General features: G+C 38.9%; 1 protein-coding gene across 1 annotated transcript in view; it reads right to left on the bottom strand.

Moving 5' to 3' along the window:
• Positions 1-2,506: 2,506 nt before the first annotated feature.
• The window catches only part of LOC126416467 (protein phosphatase 1 regulatory subunit 42-like), a 109,490-nt gene continuing 95,135 nt past the window's right edge, over positions 2,507-16,861 (bottom strand). The window contains exon 7 of the mRNA XM_050084204.1: positions 2,507-2,764. Coding sequence (XP_049940161.1) covers positions 2,646-2,764 — 119 coding nt within the window. The 3' untranslated portion in view covers positions 2,507-2,645. The remainder of the gene's footprint in view (positions 2,765-16,861) is intronic.

Below are 16,861 nucleotides of genomic sequence, written 5' to 3'. Positions count from 1 at the left end.
GATGAATATAAATGCTACTTACTTCAAAACTTCTGCACCAATGCTCCATGATGCACGTACAGTCAGTGTTTGCACCATTCATTGCTGCCTCAAATTCTAGTGATTTATTTCTAAGGCACTGAATATTTAGGCTGAAAATCTGCAGGTGACTAGGATGAGAACTGGTTATGGTTTTATTTACATTTTGTGCTGTCATATTCATGTCCTGGTAAGATATGTCAGCATGATCTATACTATCGCATATGTCCTTAGAAAAACAGGTTTGTCACAAATAAAAACAATACAACAATACCAGAGAAGGGAAGTTGCTACTCACCATATAGCGGAGATTCTGAGTCATGATAGGCACAACAAAAAGATTCACACAGTTATAGCTTTTGGCCATTAAGGCCTTTGTCAGCAGTAGACACACACACACACACACACACACATGCACACACACGCTCATGCAGGAAGGCAAGAGAGAAGGTGCGGAGGGGGTAAGTAGCGAAAAGGAGAGAAATAAAAAGAAATTAAAAGACTGGATGTGGTGGTGAAATGAGGGCTGCGTAGTGCTGGAATGGGAACAGGGAGGGGGCTGGATGGGTGAGGACAGTGACTAACGAAGGTTGAGGCCAGGAGGGTTACGGAAATGTAGGATGTATTGCAGGGAAAGTTCCCACCTTCGCAATTCAGAAAAAGCTGGTGTTGGTGGAGACCCCCGGTCACACTGAAGCCTTCACTGAGCATAATCATCCTTCCATCCTTGTACAAAAACAAATCTCTTGTGCCTTATCTTTCCAGTCTCCCATCACCTCTCAAAGTCCCACAGTCCGGCCACAGAGGAGCATTCTCCTCGTAGCTCAGTACCATCAGGGACTGGAGCAATGGAATTATATTCTCCACCAGGGTTTCGATTACCTCTTGTTGTGCCTTGAAATGAGAAATATCCTGCCCACTATCCTTCGCACCCCTCCTACCATGGTGTTCCACCATCCACTGAACCTACACAATATACTCGTCCATCCTTACACAACCCCTGCTCCCAATCCCTTACCTCATGGCTCATACCTCTGTAATAGACCAAGATGCAAGACCTGTCCCATACATCCTCCTACCACCACCTACTCCAGTCTGGTCACTAACATCACCTATCCCATCAAAGGCAGGGCTACCTGTGAAAACAGTCATGTGATTTACAAGCTAAGCAGCAACCACTGTGCTGCATTCTATATAGGCATGACAACAAACAAGCTGTCTGTCCGCATGAACGGCCACCGACAAACTGTGGCCAATAAACAAGCGGACCACCCTGTTGCTGAACAAGCTGCCAAACATGATATCCCTCATCTTAATGACTGCTTCACAGCCTGTGCCATATGGATCCTTCCCACCAACACCAGTTTTTCTGAATTGCATACGTGGAAACTTTCCCTGCAATACATCCTACATTCCTGTAACCCTCCTGGCCTCAGCCTTCGTTAGTCACTGTCCTCATCCATCCAACCCCCTCTCTCTTCCCATGCCAGCACTACGCAGCCCTCATTTCACCACCACATCCAGTCTTTTAATTTCTTTTTATTTCTCTCCTTTCTGCTACTTATCCCCTCTGCACCTTCTCACCCGCCCTCCGTCTAAACTGCAACAATTCACTGTCTGCCACTCCCACCATACTATCCCTCCCCCTCCCCATCCCAGCCTCCTCCTCAGCCCTACCCAGTCGCCACTCAGATCATGCACTGGTGCTGCTGCTTGCAGTGTGGTTTCAATTCTCTGAGACTGCAGACGTGTGTGCAAGTTGCATTTGCTTGAGTGTGTGTGTGCATGTGTATATGTGTGTCTACTGCTGACAAAGGCCTTAATGGCAGAAAGCTATAGTTGTGTGAATCTTTTTGTTGTGCCTATCGCGACGGTGAGTAGCAACTTTCCTTTTCTGGTATTGTTACATTCCATCCTGGATTTTCCACTGTTTGATAAAAATGATACAGTTGCAAAGAACTTTGTGTAGTAATTAGGGTTGTCCACACACACAACATTCCACTGATACTAGCTAGATGCTGAAATGCGTAACAGTTCATATTTGTACTCACGTTTACGTTTCCTGATGAGTTCAACTGTTCACAGTTCAACTGTGCACTTCAACTTTTTAACTGTAATGTTTTTATTTCTGACAAATCCGCTTTTTAATAAATGTGTGTGGAATATGCTACATACCATGCACTATAATGTTGACATGGCATGTGTGATACAGTCACTGTGGAACAGGATGTGTAACAACAAATTTTTTGAAGACCATAGGTTGACAGTCAACTGCTGAAACCGAATGCAATCTTGGCTATTAATAGCTTCTTCAAAGCAAATACAGACTGCTTCTTTCAGCCTCTAATTGGGAGACATTTCAATAATGTATTTTTCTCACTGTAATGGTGTTATCTTAAATGTACAAGTTATTTAGTTGCTTGGAGCGTTAAGTGGCATTAACGTTTCAAATAAAAATGCACCATTACATTTGTGGTTTGCCATATTATTTGCAGAAAGATAATTTAATACAAGGAATCCATTGACAATATGAAAATATTTTTGTTGGGGAAATAAAATAAACCTGATTAGAAATTTATTGCTGCTGATTTAGAGAACGAACACCACTAAATTAATGAGACACATTTTTATAGCTTTGAAAAATTAATGTCTTCTGGGAGCTCCTTCCCACCTGATTTGTCATCAGATTGGAGTTTTGTTTGATACAAGGAAGATCTTGATAATGTATTTCCCCTTCGAACGTTTCCTGAAACAAAATTGAAATATTATCATAGTACTTAATAATAATAATAATAATAATAATAATTATTATTATTATTATTATTATTATTATTATTATTATTATTAGAAATAATATTAGGAATTAGGAAAGATGGTAGACAAATAAAAGATCCTGAAATTGGCAAAGAGAACAGCATAACATATGACAAAACTATTAATCTGTGGTAAGTACAGACTGTTCAACAGCAAAACAGACAGGAAAATGGGAAAAGGAGCTCTATTCTCGGGAATGGCTTTTACAGTCAACAAGAAGATCCTCCAATCAGTAACAGAAATGAAACCAATAAATAAGACGTGACAATGATGCTCAAATAGGCTAAGTCTTATATGATAATTGACACACATGTACTAGTAAACCAAGATTAACAAGAGAGAAAAGGAGGAGTCAATAATAACTGGGATGAACTAGAGAAAACCACAAAAAAAAATCCCTAATGGAGATGTTAAAATTTTATTAGGTGATTTAAACACACAATTAGGCAGAGAAAAAGAGATTCGGAGGACTGACAGAACAACATCAAGGTCACAGACTCGCTAACAAGAATGACCAGACACTGATAATGCTATGTTACCAACACAATATGAGGATAATATGGTCAACTCACGTCAAGAAAGGCATGAAGAAAACCAAGATATGAAGACTGCCAGTCAAATCCTTACAAGAATAGCAAATCAACCATGTAGCTTTACACACAAGAACTCAAATGGTTCAAATGGCTCTGAGCACTATGGGACTTAACATCTGATGTCATCAGTCCCATAAAACTTAGAACTACTTTAACCTAACTAACCTAAGGGCATCACACACATCCATGCCCGTGGCAGGATTTGAACCTGCGATCGTAGCAGTCGCGTGTTGCTGGACTGAAGCGCCTAGAACTGCTCAGCCACTGTGGCCGGCACACAAGAACTATAAAGAATTCAAGACCATACAAGTTAGAAGAGGAGCTAACACAGACTACAATCATTATCTCAACAGAATCAAAATTAGCCTGACACCAAATGAAATGAATAAGAAGATCACAGTGATAAAAAAGTTAAATATGACAAAATTTATATAATCAAGGAACAAAGAGAACAAAGAGAAATGGGAGTAAAGACAGACATGATCTGACAAAAATAAGATCATCAGTCAGGCAAAAAAGAAAATTCATCTAATCCAAGAGAAGAGACATTTGTAGTGGAATGACACATGTGTTAAAGCAACTGGCAACAGGAAAATAGCATACAACAAACAAAACAGTGACAAAACAGAAGTCAGTCTGATAATGTACAAAGAGGCGAGAAAGCAATTAAAAGGAATAGAAGAGGATTTCTGAAACTGTAACATGAGAGACTTTTAAAAGGTCTGGCAAAAAGACCTCCAGTATTTCAAAAGGTAATTACAAAGAAACAAAAGATACAGAGATAATATTTTTATCTGTGAACAACAGTACTGTGCTATTTTACATTAGTTGGTTTTAAAACCTATGTCTGGTGAATGACGTCTCGCAATGTTGACACATTGACAAAGCCTTTCCCTGACATTGTGAAGAATTCCTCTCAAAATATCTAGAGAACACTGAGAAATGTGAGCTGTGGCTCTGTCTTTTTAGAATAAGACTTCTCCCTCTTCATGGTCCCCAACAAACTGTCACATGACAGCTGTGAAATGGTTGTTGGTAAAGTTCCTAGGGGTTTCTGCTACCCAGTAGTGGAAATTTTGTTTCTTTACAGTTCCTCCCAAGTGGAAGTGGGCCTCACTGAAGAAATCAAAACAGTGCCAAGGGAAATGTTCTGAAGAATTTTCTCACATACAGCTCTGCAAGTTTCAAAATCTCTCTTAACTCATTGGCAACCACCATTTTGTTTGGGTGCATGTGAAGATCGCTGTGAAGGATTTTTATTACAATCCTATCAGACAATCCAAGGGCAGCTGCATGTTTAAGTGCCAAACATTTCACGGAGGACACGCTTACATATGCTACATTTTCTGGCATTCATACAGTCCAAGGTTGGCCAGTAGATTTTCTTCTCAGTGCACAGCCTGAGGTTCTAAAGTTTGATACTAAAACTAGAATAGTTTCTTAGAATCATGTTGGGCAGGAAAAACCAAAGGATTAGAAATCTGTCTGGCATTCACTGATGATTTGGTAATACAGATAGTACAGAAGCCACAGTAAAGCAAATCGAGGTCCTGGAAAGGAAGGCTGAAAAGGTTGGATTACATATCTCCTTCCAGAAAGATAATACATGTCAATCCAAAAAGATGCACCAAAAAAGATCACGACAGAGTTTGGTGAGACAAAGAGAGTTTACAAACTCAAGTATCTTGTGGAGACGATAACAGAAAATGGAACAGAGAAATAAGCTCATGAACTGAGATATCAAAAGATGACTAGAGCATTCTGGATGACTGGAATCATCTAAAATAAATCATGTCTACCATGTGATGTAAAAGTGAGTCATTACAACACTGTAAAAAAACTTATATGCATAGGAAACACTGGTCATAGATTGGAAAGGTGCACAAGAAAATATCAAGAAACTAGAGAGAAGCATCATTAGGAAAATCCTAGGGCCCAGTAAAATAAAAGAAAGCTGCAGATTGTTGGGTAGATAAGAGACTCCACAGGTGTCTAATATAGCACACGACATGAAGAAACATTGCCTGAAATTTTAGGGGCTCATCAAGTGAATACCAGTCACCTGACAAATTAAACAGATCTTGGAGTACACAAAAAGCTTTATGAACATGAAATGGATCACCAAAGTCAGAAAAGACTGTTACGATGCTGGGGTAATAGACAGAAAATCTCACATCAAGCATGTTCGGTGCATGGTCCTCTAGCAGCCTACAAGTGTATGATAATAACAGTAATAATAGTAATAATAATATTTAGTTGACCATAATAAATTTACAGTCTTGTACAACGTTTTTTGAACATTTATAACAATGATATGATCCCATAAATACAATGAATATATGCAATGAATAGCACAGAAAGACATTTACCACTAGTAACATACTGCAATACACAAAATTATTTCTGTAAGTAATTGAACTCACAAATATTTTTAGTGAGTGTAAACGTTTTTAAATGACAGCTGTTTCAAATTGTCCTTAAAAAGATTTCCATGGAGTTATTTTACATTACTTGAAAACCTGTTACAGAACTGTATTTCAGCAGCAAGTGAGCTGTGATCGGTACCTCAGTATCCCATAACCTACATCTACAACTACATCATTATTCTGCAGTAAACATCCAACTGCTTGACAGAGTTTCACGAAATCACTGTCAGACTATTCTGTGGCCATTCCACTCTTAAACAGTATGTGGCAAAAAATGAAGACCTAAATTTTTCTGTGCAAGTCCTGATTTCTCTCATTTTATTACAATGGCCCTTCCTCCATATATACATGGGAGTCAGTAAAATATTTACACATTTGGAGGAGAAAGTTGATGATTAAAATTTCATGATAATACAGTATGAGCTGCCCTTCTCTGAACATTTTCAATACCCTCCATCAATCCTATCTGGTAAGGATTCCATACCAGGCAGTGATACTCAAGAAAAGGACATACAAGCATAGTGTAGGCAGTCTGTTTAGTAGATCTGTTGCATCTTCTAAGTCTTCTCCCAACAAAACAATGTCTTTGGGTTTATAACGTAATTTGTAGATAAAAAATCTACTCGCCAAGCAATGGCAAGAGAATGCACACGTAAAATGTATTAAGATTTGCCAGTTTTCTGAGTCAGTGGCTCCTTCTTCTGGCAGAAGCACTGAATGGGAAGAAAGACAGGTGAATGGGTGAAGGAAAAGGACTGGTGAGCTTTAGGAAATGTGGTAGAGTTTGGGAAAGTTGTCCACAACCCCAGGACAGGGGAGAATTACTGGACAGGATGAGAAAAAAAGACTGACTGCTGGAGACTGCATCAGTTGAGATTTGAAAATCTGAGAGCTTAAAGGTGGAAGATAGGGAAATATGCAACACAGAGATCACTTCCAAAATATCACGTATGAGTTAATAAGAGAGAAAAGTTAAGTGCATTGTATGTGATAGAGGTGGGGTGGGGGTGGCAAAAAAAATGAAAAGTGTAGGAAACTAAACGGAAGTGAAGAAAGAAATAGTTACTGTGAAGAAATGGCAAGACTAAAGAAATTAATGTAAATTAAGGCCAGGTCAGTGGCGAGAACCAAGGACATGCTGTAGCATCAGTTCCCACCTGTGGAGCTCTAAGAAACTGGTGTCTGGAGGAAGAATCCAGATGGCACATGTGATGAAACAGGCACCAAGATCATGACTGTCATGTTGTAGGGCTTGCTCTGCAACAAGATATTGGATGTTGCCAGTATACACCATCTGCCTATGCCTATTCATTTTAACTGATTACTTGGCAATTTGTCTTCCCCGCAATTTCAGTCTACTGGTTCCAATTAAAGTTGTTCATAGTTGTAGTATGTGGGTATTTGGCTGAACTGACAACCTTTAAATTTGTCTTGTTCATCATGTAGCTGTTTTTAGTACTCATGTGGAGGACCTCACACTTTTTATTGTTCAGTGTCAATTGCCACTGTTTATACCTTACAGATATTTTGTCTGACTTATTTTGTAATTTTTGATGATTTTACTACACTGTATATCACAGCACTATCTGCAAACAATCTAAGAGGGCTGTTTACACTGACTCCCAAATCGTTTATATAGATTAGAAACAACAGAGGACCTTGGGGAATGCCAGATATCACTTTCATTCTGCTTATTCCTTCATTCTCATTTACAAATATAATTGTCTTAAGGACACGTAAAGAATACACAGTCAGTAAATTATATTTGATGAAATAGTTTCTAAAGGAATGAAATTTGATTATATTAGAAATTATTGTAACTGCTCTCTTCTGAAGCCTGAACACCCTGTCCATGTAGACTGTGGATGCCCCACTCCAAATTTGCTGATGTCTGTGGATTAACCTATAGTATAGTTGTTTAAAGATGTTAAGATATGTAAATTGAAATCGACAGTTTTTTGTTTACTCCACTGTGTTATAATTACTTGGTGGTTATTATGTGTTCTGGGGTGTGTAGTAGTTGTTATGCACATACTGATTAATTAAATAAAACATTGTTTTGGAAATCTTTCACATGTATATTAAAAAATGCCCAACAAATGGTTATGGGCCCAGGCACAGGTGTGAAAGCAAGGTTTTATAAATGTAAAAATTGAATCTGTGCACAGAAATCCAGAGCAGGTTTGGAAGTTATGTGTATGCTGACCATTCATATTTTGCTGATTGATCATTCTTGCATACAGACTCAAAGCTAAAAATTAGTAGTACGGCATCAGTATGGCTTCCAGTGGATGAAAAGTTGATCAGGCGTGAAAATTACTCAATGAGGAAATTTGCCATAAGGAAGATTTGGTCCATGGTGGACTGTGGGATGTTGCTGAAAACGCTCCTTTGGATCCAACAAAATGGGACAATTCTTGAAAGAAGAGAGACAAAAAGGCACATTCCTGGATTATACTTTTCACTGACAAGATGAATTATTTCCATATAAGAGGCATAAAGATGGCAGTAGAAGCCTGGATGGCCTTGGAAAAGGCATTTGAAGACTCAGGATTCACATGTAGAGTGGACTTGCTTAGATCATTAATCACTACCAAATTAGATAACACAAGTCGGTAGATGACTACAGTAATCGTACAATAACAACCATGTGTAAGTTACATGAAATGAATATATCTAAAAACAAAGATGATGTGACTTACCGAACTAAAGTGCTGGCAGGTCGATAGACACACAAACAAACACAAACATACACACAAAATTCAGGCTTTCGCAACAAATGGTTGCTTCATCAGGAAAGAGGGAAGGAGCAACCGTTTGTTGCGAAAGCTTGAATTTTGTGTATATGTTTGTGTTTGTTAATGTGTCTATCGACCTGCCAGCACTTTCGTTCAGTAAGTCACATCATCTTTGTTTTTAGATATATTTTTCCCATGTGGAAGTTTCCCTCTATTATATTAAATGAAATGAAGTTTGTCATGAGTGAAGTGTGGATAGGAACTTTGGTCCTGGCTGGATTACCTGATCATTATCAGCCTATGATCAAGGCACTTGAAAACAGTGGCACACATATCATGGGAGTTTCTATCAAACTGAAACTGCTGAAGATGCAAGTGTAAATGAAGAATCTGCTCTATATACAAATAAGAAGAGGCCAACAAAACATATTATTAAATGCCACAAGTGCAGTAAATCAAATCATATTGGTAAATATTGTTCTAGCAAGGACAAAACAGCAGGAAGCTCATCAAAAAATGACGGATATGTATTTAGGATCAGACACAACAAAAGAAAGCTTTTCTTGCTGTCGATGATAAACAGTCTCTCCAAAAGGATATGTGCTTTGACTCACATTACTAATGATGGAAACAAGCTTCATAATGTCAAGCTATGGTGGAAAAGCAGTCAGCAGAAATATAAAGTAGTTATGGGTTGACAATGGAAAGGAGTGTGTCAACAATGAACTAAAAGGATTTCTGGCTTCTGAGTGTATCATCCACCAGCTTACAGTATGTTACAGTCCACGGCAAAATGGAGTTGCTGAGAGAGCTAATAAAATATTGGTTGAAAAAGCTCAATGCTAACCTACCAAAGGAGTATTGGGCTGAAGCTGTGTCTACAGCTGTGTACCTGTCAAATCGTTCACCAACACCACACTCGGAGATAAGACTCCATATGAACTTCGGCGTAGGAGAAAGTCTTGTTTGTCACATATGAGAATTTTTGGCTGCAGTGCAATGGTTCACGCTCGAAAACCCCATTGCAAGGAGTGGGATAAGAAGTCACAGAAGTTGTCATTTGTAGTCTACTGTCAGGCAACCAAAGGCTGTTGATTCATCAACACGGAGACTGGCCAGATGATTGTCAGCAAGGATGTCAAATTCCTGGAATATGGGAATTTTTCAAGTTCAAAGACCACAAATGCATTAGGATTGAAACATGAAGCAGTTCTTCAGGACATCAATACTTCACAAACTGAAGAAGTAGTTAAATCAGAAGACAGTGACAATGAACACTTTTATGGCTTTGACAATGATTCAATATAAACTGAAGCTCAAGATAAGGGTCACAAGAATAAAAACATACCTCGAAGGTCAAACAGAGAAGCTAAACCCAAGAGGTAGCCTGATCATGTTACTTACTATTTGAAAGAAGGACTTCCAAGTGAAGATATTGATGTCAAAGAAGCTTTGGAAGGGGCAAATAATGAGGAATGGAAAAAAGCAATGAAGAAAGAATTCTCATCCCTAGTTCATAACAACACATTTGAAGAATCAGAGCTACCCAGAGGACACAAACCACTCAAGACAAGTGTGTATTAAAAATAAAGCCTAAGATTAGCAGTACACCAGAAACATTTAAGGCACAATTAGTGGTAAAAAGGATGTGCTGAAGTTCAAGATGTTGATTATCAGGAAACCTTTGCACCAATGGTCAAGCATGCATCAATTAGATATCTCTTTTCTGTGGCAGCTCGAGAGGAACTGGAGATTGACCATGTTGACGTCACTGCTGCTTATCTCTATGGATACTTAAATAAAGAAATTTAAGTCATTCCACCAGAAAATTTTGCAACTCCTGGAAAAGAATGGAAGCTGAAGAAAGCTGTTTATGGACTCAAACAGGCTGGTAGGAACTGGAGTCAAAAAATTGATGACATGTTAAGAAAACTGAAATTGAACAGATCAAACACTGATCCATGTCTCTATTTTCACAGAGATGGCACCAAACTAATCATAATGGCTTTCTATGTTGATGATATGCTATTACTCTCAAATGACAGAAGAAGTGTTTTGGATCAATTCAAAAGTTCTTTGAAGAGATTTTTTGAGATAGAAGATTTAGGACAGATAAGCCATTGCCTAGGCATGTAAATTACACAGGATTGTGATAAAGGAAAAATGTGGATCTCCCAGAAATCCTATGCAAAAAAAGTTCTGGAGAAATTTGGAATGAGTGAAGCCAAGCTGTTGTCAACACCACTTGAATGTGGTTTGGACTTTGAAGCAGTTGACTCAGGTGATATCAAGGTACTACATCAAGAAGCGTTAGGAAGTCTTCTATATTTATCCCAAATCTCCAGACCTGATATGCGTATCGCTGAAAGTCTCCTGAGGAGCTATAATCATTGTTTTAAAAAGATACATTGGTTGTCAGTAAAAAGATTGATTAGATATTTAAAGAGAACCACAGATTATACGCAAAAAAATTTGGAAATTTGTGGTAAGGTCTTTTGGGACCAAATTGCTGAGGTCATCGGTCCCTAAGCTTACACACTACTTAATCAAACTTAAACTAACATATGATAAGGACGACACACACACACACACACACACACACACACACACACACACACACACACACACACACACACACACACACACCTATGCCCAAGGGAGGACTCGAACCTCTAATGGGGGAAGCGACGCGAACTGCGACAAGACGCCCCAGACCGCGTGGCTACCCGCGTGGCGGATTACACACAAGAACTGTCTAGAGATGGTAACAGTGAAATAATGGCCTTCAGTGATGCAGAGTGGGGAAATAAAATCAATGACCGACATTCTGTAACTGGTTCATGCATAAAATTGCAAAACTCTTTAATTTCAAGGTCTAGTAGAAAACAGAAAACTGTTGCACTTTCTATTTGTGAAGCTGAGTGTATGCCCTTGGCACCAACTGTTCAAGATTTACTGTGGTTAAGATAAATTATGTTTGAAGTAGATCCAAGCAGTATCATAAAGCTATTTACAGTGTATTGTGATAATAAAGTATCTAATGACAAACTCTAAATCAAAGCATATAAATATAAAATATCATTTTATAAGAAGGCATGTTGAGTCAGGTGTTATTAATGTTGAACATCTGCCTTCTGAAGAAATGTTAGCTGATGCTTTCACAAAACCACTTAGCAATGCCAGACATGAAACATGTGTAAGAAGCTGTGGCTTTGTGAATTACCTGAAGGAGCTACTGTACATTTAGGCATCATACTGTGTGTCGATGTCAGTTTAAGGGGATATTTTAAGATATGTAAATTGATATCGACAGATTTTTTGTTTACTCCATTGTGTTATAATTACTCTGTGGTTACTATGTGTTCTGGGGTGTATACTTGTGGTTATGAATGTAGTGAATAATTAAATAAAATGTTTCAGAAAGCTTTCACATGTATATTAAAAAATGCTCAACAGAGGACAGAAGAAGTTGTCACAAATGCATCTGCAAGATGTTTGAATCAGTATGTATAAGAGATAATCTTTTTACAGATATAGCTGATATGCTCTTACCACGTATATGTTATTCCATCATAATACCTACAAATTTGTATGTATCAGATGTTTCAGCACTAGACAGTGATTCCATATTTATGTCCTCTTGAGACTGGTTATAATCTAACAATAACTTCATCACATTTGTCTTAGCCTTTTTTAATGAAAGTTTATTCATGATAACAATATTATGAAAAGGAAAGTCGCTACTCACCATATAGCGGAGATGCTGAGTTGCAGATGGCACAACAAAAAGACTCCAACAATTAAAGCTTTTGGTTATTAAGGCCTTCGTCAACAATACACGCACACACACACACACACACACACACACACACACACACACACACACACGCACACACACAACTCACACACATGATTGCAGTCTCAGGCAACTGAAACCACACCGTGCAAGATATGCATGGCAGCTGGGTGGAGGTGGGGGTAAGGAGGAGGCTGGGGCAAGGAGGGGGACGGATAGTATGGTGGGGGTGGCGGACAGTGAAGTACTGCAGGTTAGACAGTGGGCAGGGGAGAGGTGGGGAGGAGGGGGAGGGGGGGGAGTAGTGGAGAAGGAGAGAAATAAAAAGACTGGGTGTGATGTTGGAATGACGGCTGTGTAGTGTTGATAAGTTATATGTGATCCAACTAAAGATCTCTCTATTTTTTTGCAGTGCTAGTTGTTCAGTGCAGTCCTGGCTAATAAATGATGTATTGTCAGCATAATTCACTAACTTCAAGTTTGTGGCCATGTTATGCCACTGGCATACACATGTAATAAAAATGGACCAAGAACACTTCCTTGTGGGACTACATGGCTGAGAGTCTTGCATGTTAATATTACTGTTAGGGTCTTCCCTTTATTCTTACAACATAGTTTTGCACACTAGCCATTCCTTCATGAGTATACACTTAACTTTCTAATTTGGATAAATGCACTGAATGATTCACAGAATTAAAGGCCTTACATAAATCTACAAAAGTTCCAATGACTTTGTTACCTTGATACAGTCTGTTTAGCAGTTCAAGGAAAAAAGCTGCTACTGCTGTGTTGTATTTACAGAATAAATGTTCTATGAAGGCCTTACTTAGAGTCTTTGGCTCACTCACCAACATGCTGTTTTCTCCTAGTGCTATATTTCTGAAACCCTGGATACTCTCTCTTTTTACATTCATTGTTTAGTATATTCCACATTGTTTATTAACATTACTGGATTTGCTCTCTGGTTAGCATAATAATGTGCTTTCAGTGTCTTCAAGGACTGCCTGAATGTTTTTCTATCTCTTTTGTATTCTTTTGGGAAATATTGTAAATTGGTCTCCCTGAACAGCACTTATATGTCTTTCATATTTTCTTTTAATTTGTGAAATTTTGAAGGACTTTTAAGATTTTATGTATAGTCTGATTTTCTTACTGTTTTTACCAACAGCTCTAGGGTCTGAAAGAGAGTTTTCAATAGTTTTCATCACCAATTATTCCCTATTTAAATTAATAATGACATTGTCAAAGTAAGTCTATGAATCAGGTGTTATTGTGGTTGGTGACAAATTTATATGGATATAGTTATAGCACTATAACAAGTCAGAATGCCTAAGATAATTTACGTTATACCTTAAAGAGTCTATGTTCACATCTCCCACTATTATAACCTGTTTTTGTTTGTCGAGAGTTTGTCCAGTAGCTCTTCTAAATGATACAAGAATTTATCTACATCACTGTTTAGTGATCTACATAGACCAAGCGTTATTAAGCTGTTTCTGCCTCATTTTGTTTTTACTGTTGCCAATTCAAAAGCCATGTCCACTGCAAGTTCATCAATGCAATTAATGTTCTCCACACTGAATGTGACTTCTAACACAAATGCGTACATCACCACAAATGCTTATATCACCATCCATGTTTATCTTTCTGCAGTATACAGTCATAACTTTATAATTATTTACTTAAAAACTATGGATCTTTCCAGTTCATTCACAATATATAGCAATTCAGAACTTACTCTATTTTATTTCTACCACACAGTTGTTGGAAGTATCACAGCGTATGGTGCAGAGTTGTGGGAACTAACTCAGAGGCAGAAAGATCACCTGCTGGCTGTCGAGATGGATTTCTGGAGACAGAGTTGTGGATATTCCAGGCTTGATCATATTAGAACTGACAGGCTCAGAGAGGTTATGAATGTCGATAGCACAATCCCAGACTACACGAAAAGGAAGCGCCTACTCTGGTATGGTCACTTACAGCAAATGCCAGATACAAGATGGCCAAAAGGTGTATGGCAATTGACTCCACATCAAAGAAGAAAGTGCGGTAGACCTGTGAGATGCTGAAAAGATGATGTCAATGAAGCAATGGCAGCGAGAGGTCTTAATGAAGGAGACTGGAATGACCATGAATGATGGAAATTGGGATGTGAGAGGCAGCGGCAGCCGTGGAAACATCACTCATATACATAATGAACATTCTGGAACAAGATTTCATGGTTTTCTCTTTTTTGTGCTGTCAGTGGGTGTTTTGGCTTCATGTGTGTGCGTGGAAAGCTGCTATACATTACAATTGGGACTCCACGCAATTAACTGATTTAAAAGCACCTTCATTCTGAAATGGCATTCATTGGTGCATTATTATAAGATATAGAGGATAAATGTACTCCAATTAATACTTAGAAATGAATGGAATATTTAACGTAGAATTGTCTATAGGCATCTGCTCAAACAGTTGGGGATATTAACCACAGCCCGATGGTGTATTTATTCAGTGATGAAATTTGCTGTCAACAATCTATTACAGTTGGATATATTCAAAAACAGACTAGAAGGAAAATGATCTGCACTCCCCTCTAATCTAACTTTGCCATAAAAGTAGTTAAATACATAAGTTTAAACTCTTTCACACTCTGCCTATGGAAATAAAATGTCTGACAGAATACAGAATTGTAACAATACCAGAGAAGGACAGTTGCTACTCACCATATAGCAGAGATGCTGAGTTGCGATAGGCACAACAAAAAGATTCACACAATTGTAGCTTTTGGCGATTAAGGCCTTTGGCAGCAGTAGACATAAATACACACACGCACACACACACTCACGCAAACGCAACTTGCACACACGTCTGCTGTCTCAGAGAACTGAAACTACACTGCGAGCAGCAGCACGAGTGCATGATGGGAGTGGTAACTGGGTGGGAGTAAGGAGGAAGCTGGGGCAGGGAGGGGAGGGGGAGGGATAGTATGGTAGGAGTGCCAGACAGTGAAATGTTGCAGTTTAGACAGAGGGCAAGAGAGAAGGTGCAGAGGGGGTAAGTAACAGAAAGGAGAGAAATGAAAAGAAATTAAAAGACTGGGTGTGGTAGTGAAATGAGGGCTGCGTAGTGCTGGAATAGGAACAGGGAGGGGGCTGGATGGGTGAGGACAGTGACTAACGAAGGTCCACTTGTGGTTTGGCCACACTTTGTCGGTGGTCATTCATGTGGACAGACATCATAGAATGCAGCACAGTGGTTGTAGCTTAGCTTGTAAATCACATGATGGTTTCACAGGTAGCCCTGCCTTTGATGGGATAGGTGATGTTACTGACCGGACTGGAGCAGGTGGTGGTAGGAGGATGTATGGGACAGGTCTTGCATCTATGTCTATCACAGGGGTATGAGCCATGAGGTAAGGGATTGGGAGCAGGGGCTGTGTGAGGATGGACGAGTATATTGTGTAGGTTCGGTGGATGGCGGAATACCACGGTAGGAGAGGTGGGAAGGATAGTGGGCAGGACATTTCTCATTTCAAGGCATGACGAGAGGTTATCAAAACCCTGGCAGAGAATGTAATTCAGTTGCCTCAGTCCCAGATGGTACTGAGCTACGAGGGGAATGCTCCTCTGTGGCTGGACTGTGGGACTTTGGGAGGTGGTGGGAGACTGGAAAGATAAGGCACGGGAGATTTGTTTTTGTACAAGGATGTAAGGATAATTACGGTCAGTGAAGGCTTCAGTGAGACCCTCGGTATATTTTGAGAGGGACTGCTTGTCACTGCAGATGCGATTACCACGGGTGGCTAAGATGTACAGAATTGTTTTCAAATGCGGGTTTAAATTGATTCACCTTAACAACTTCTATTCTTGGATAGAAGTAAACAGTCAGTTACAAACATTAATAGGCCAGTAAGTAGCTATATAAATAATTTTAAAACTTTTATGCACTCTTTAGTTCAACTGATATTGTAACATTTATCATAAATATGATTTGCTGGTCATTGATTTAATTACCAAACTAACCGCTCATATTACAACTCTCCATCTGACATGGACTGAATACCTAACAGAGTACAACTAATGGATATCCCTACACTATTTTTGGTAGTTGCACATTGAAAGTTGTGACAATACACTACTGCTGTTATATACCTAGAAAAGTTATGATACTAATGGTATGACCCTCCCTGTTTGCTTGGATGGAGTCTTACTCCCATGACCGAAAATAGAAGGTTGTATTAATCAGGGTTGAGATAAACCCTGCTCCAGCTCTCAGCTATGATATGAGTATGTGTACAGAGCTGCAAGTTAAGTGTTTATCCTTTTCTATGTTTTCCACCATATTCCTGTCTTTTCCTGAACATTTTTGTACTTTCTTCTTTCGTTGATCAGTTGAAGCATTTCTTCCAGTCTGTGGTCTAGGGCTAGCAACTTTGACTAGTGTCATGGGTCACAGGTCTTAACCCAGTCACTGCTTAAATTTTGAATAAAA

Source organism: Schistocerca serialis, chromosome 8, assembly GCF_023864345.2.
Source record: "Schistocerca serialis cubense isolate TAMUIC-IGC-003099 chromosome 8, iqSchSeri2.2, whole genome shotgun sequence".
In the NCBI taxonomy this organism is placed as follows: domain Eukaryota; kingdom Metazoa; phylum Arthropoda; class Insecta; order Orthoptera; family Acrididae; genus Schistocerca; species Schistocerca serialis.
Note: the sequence above shows the minus strand (reverse complement) of the source record. Positions and strands in the feature narration are given on the sequence as shown.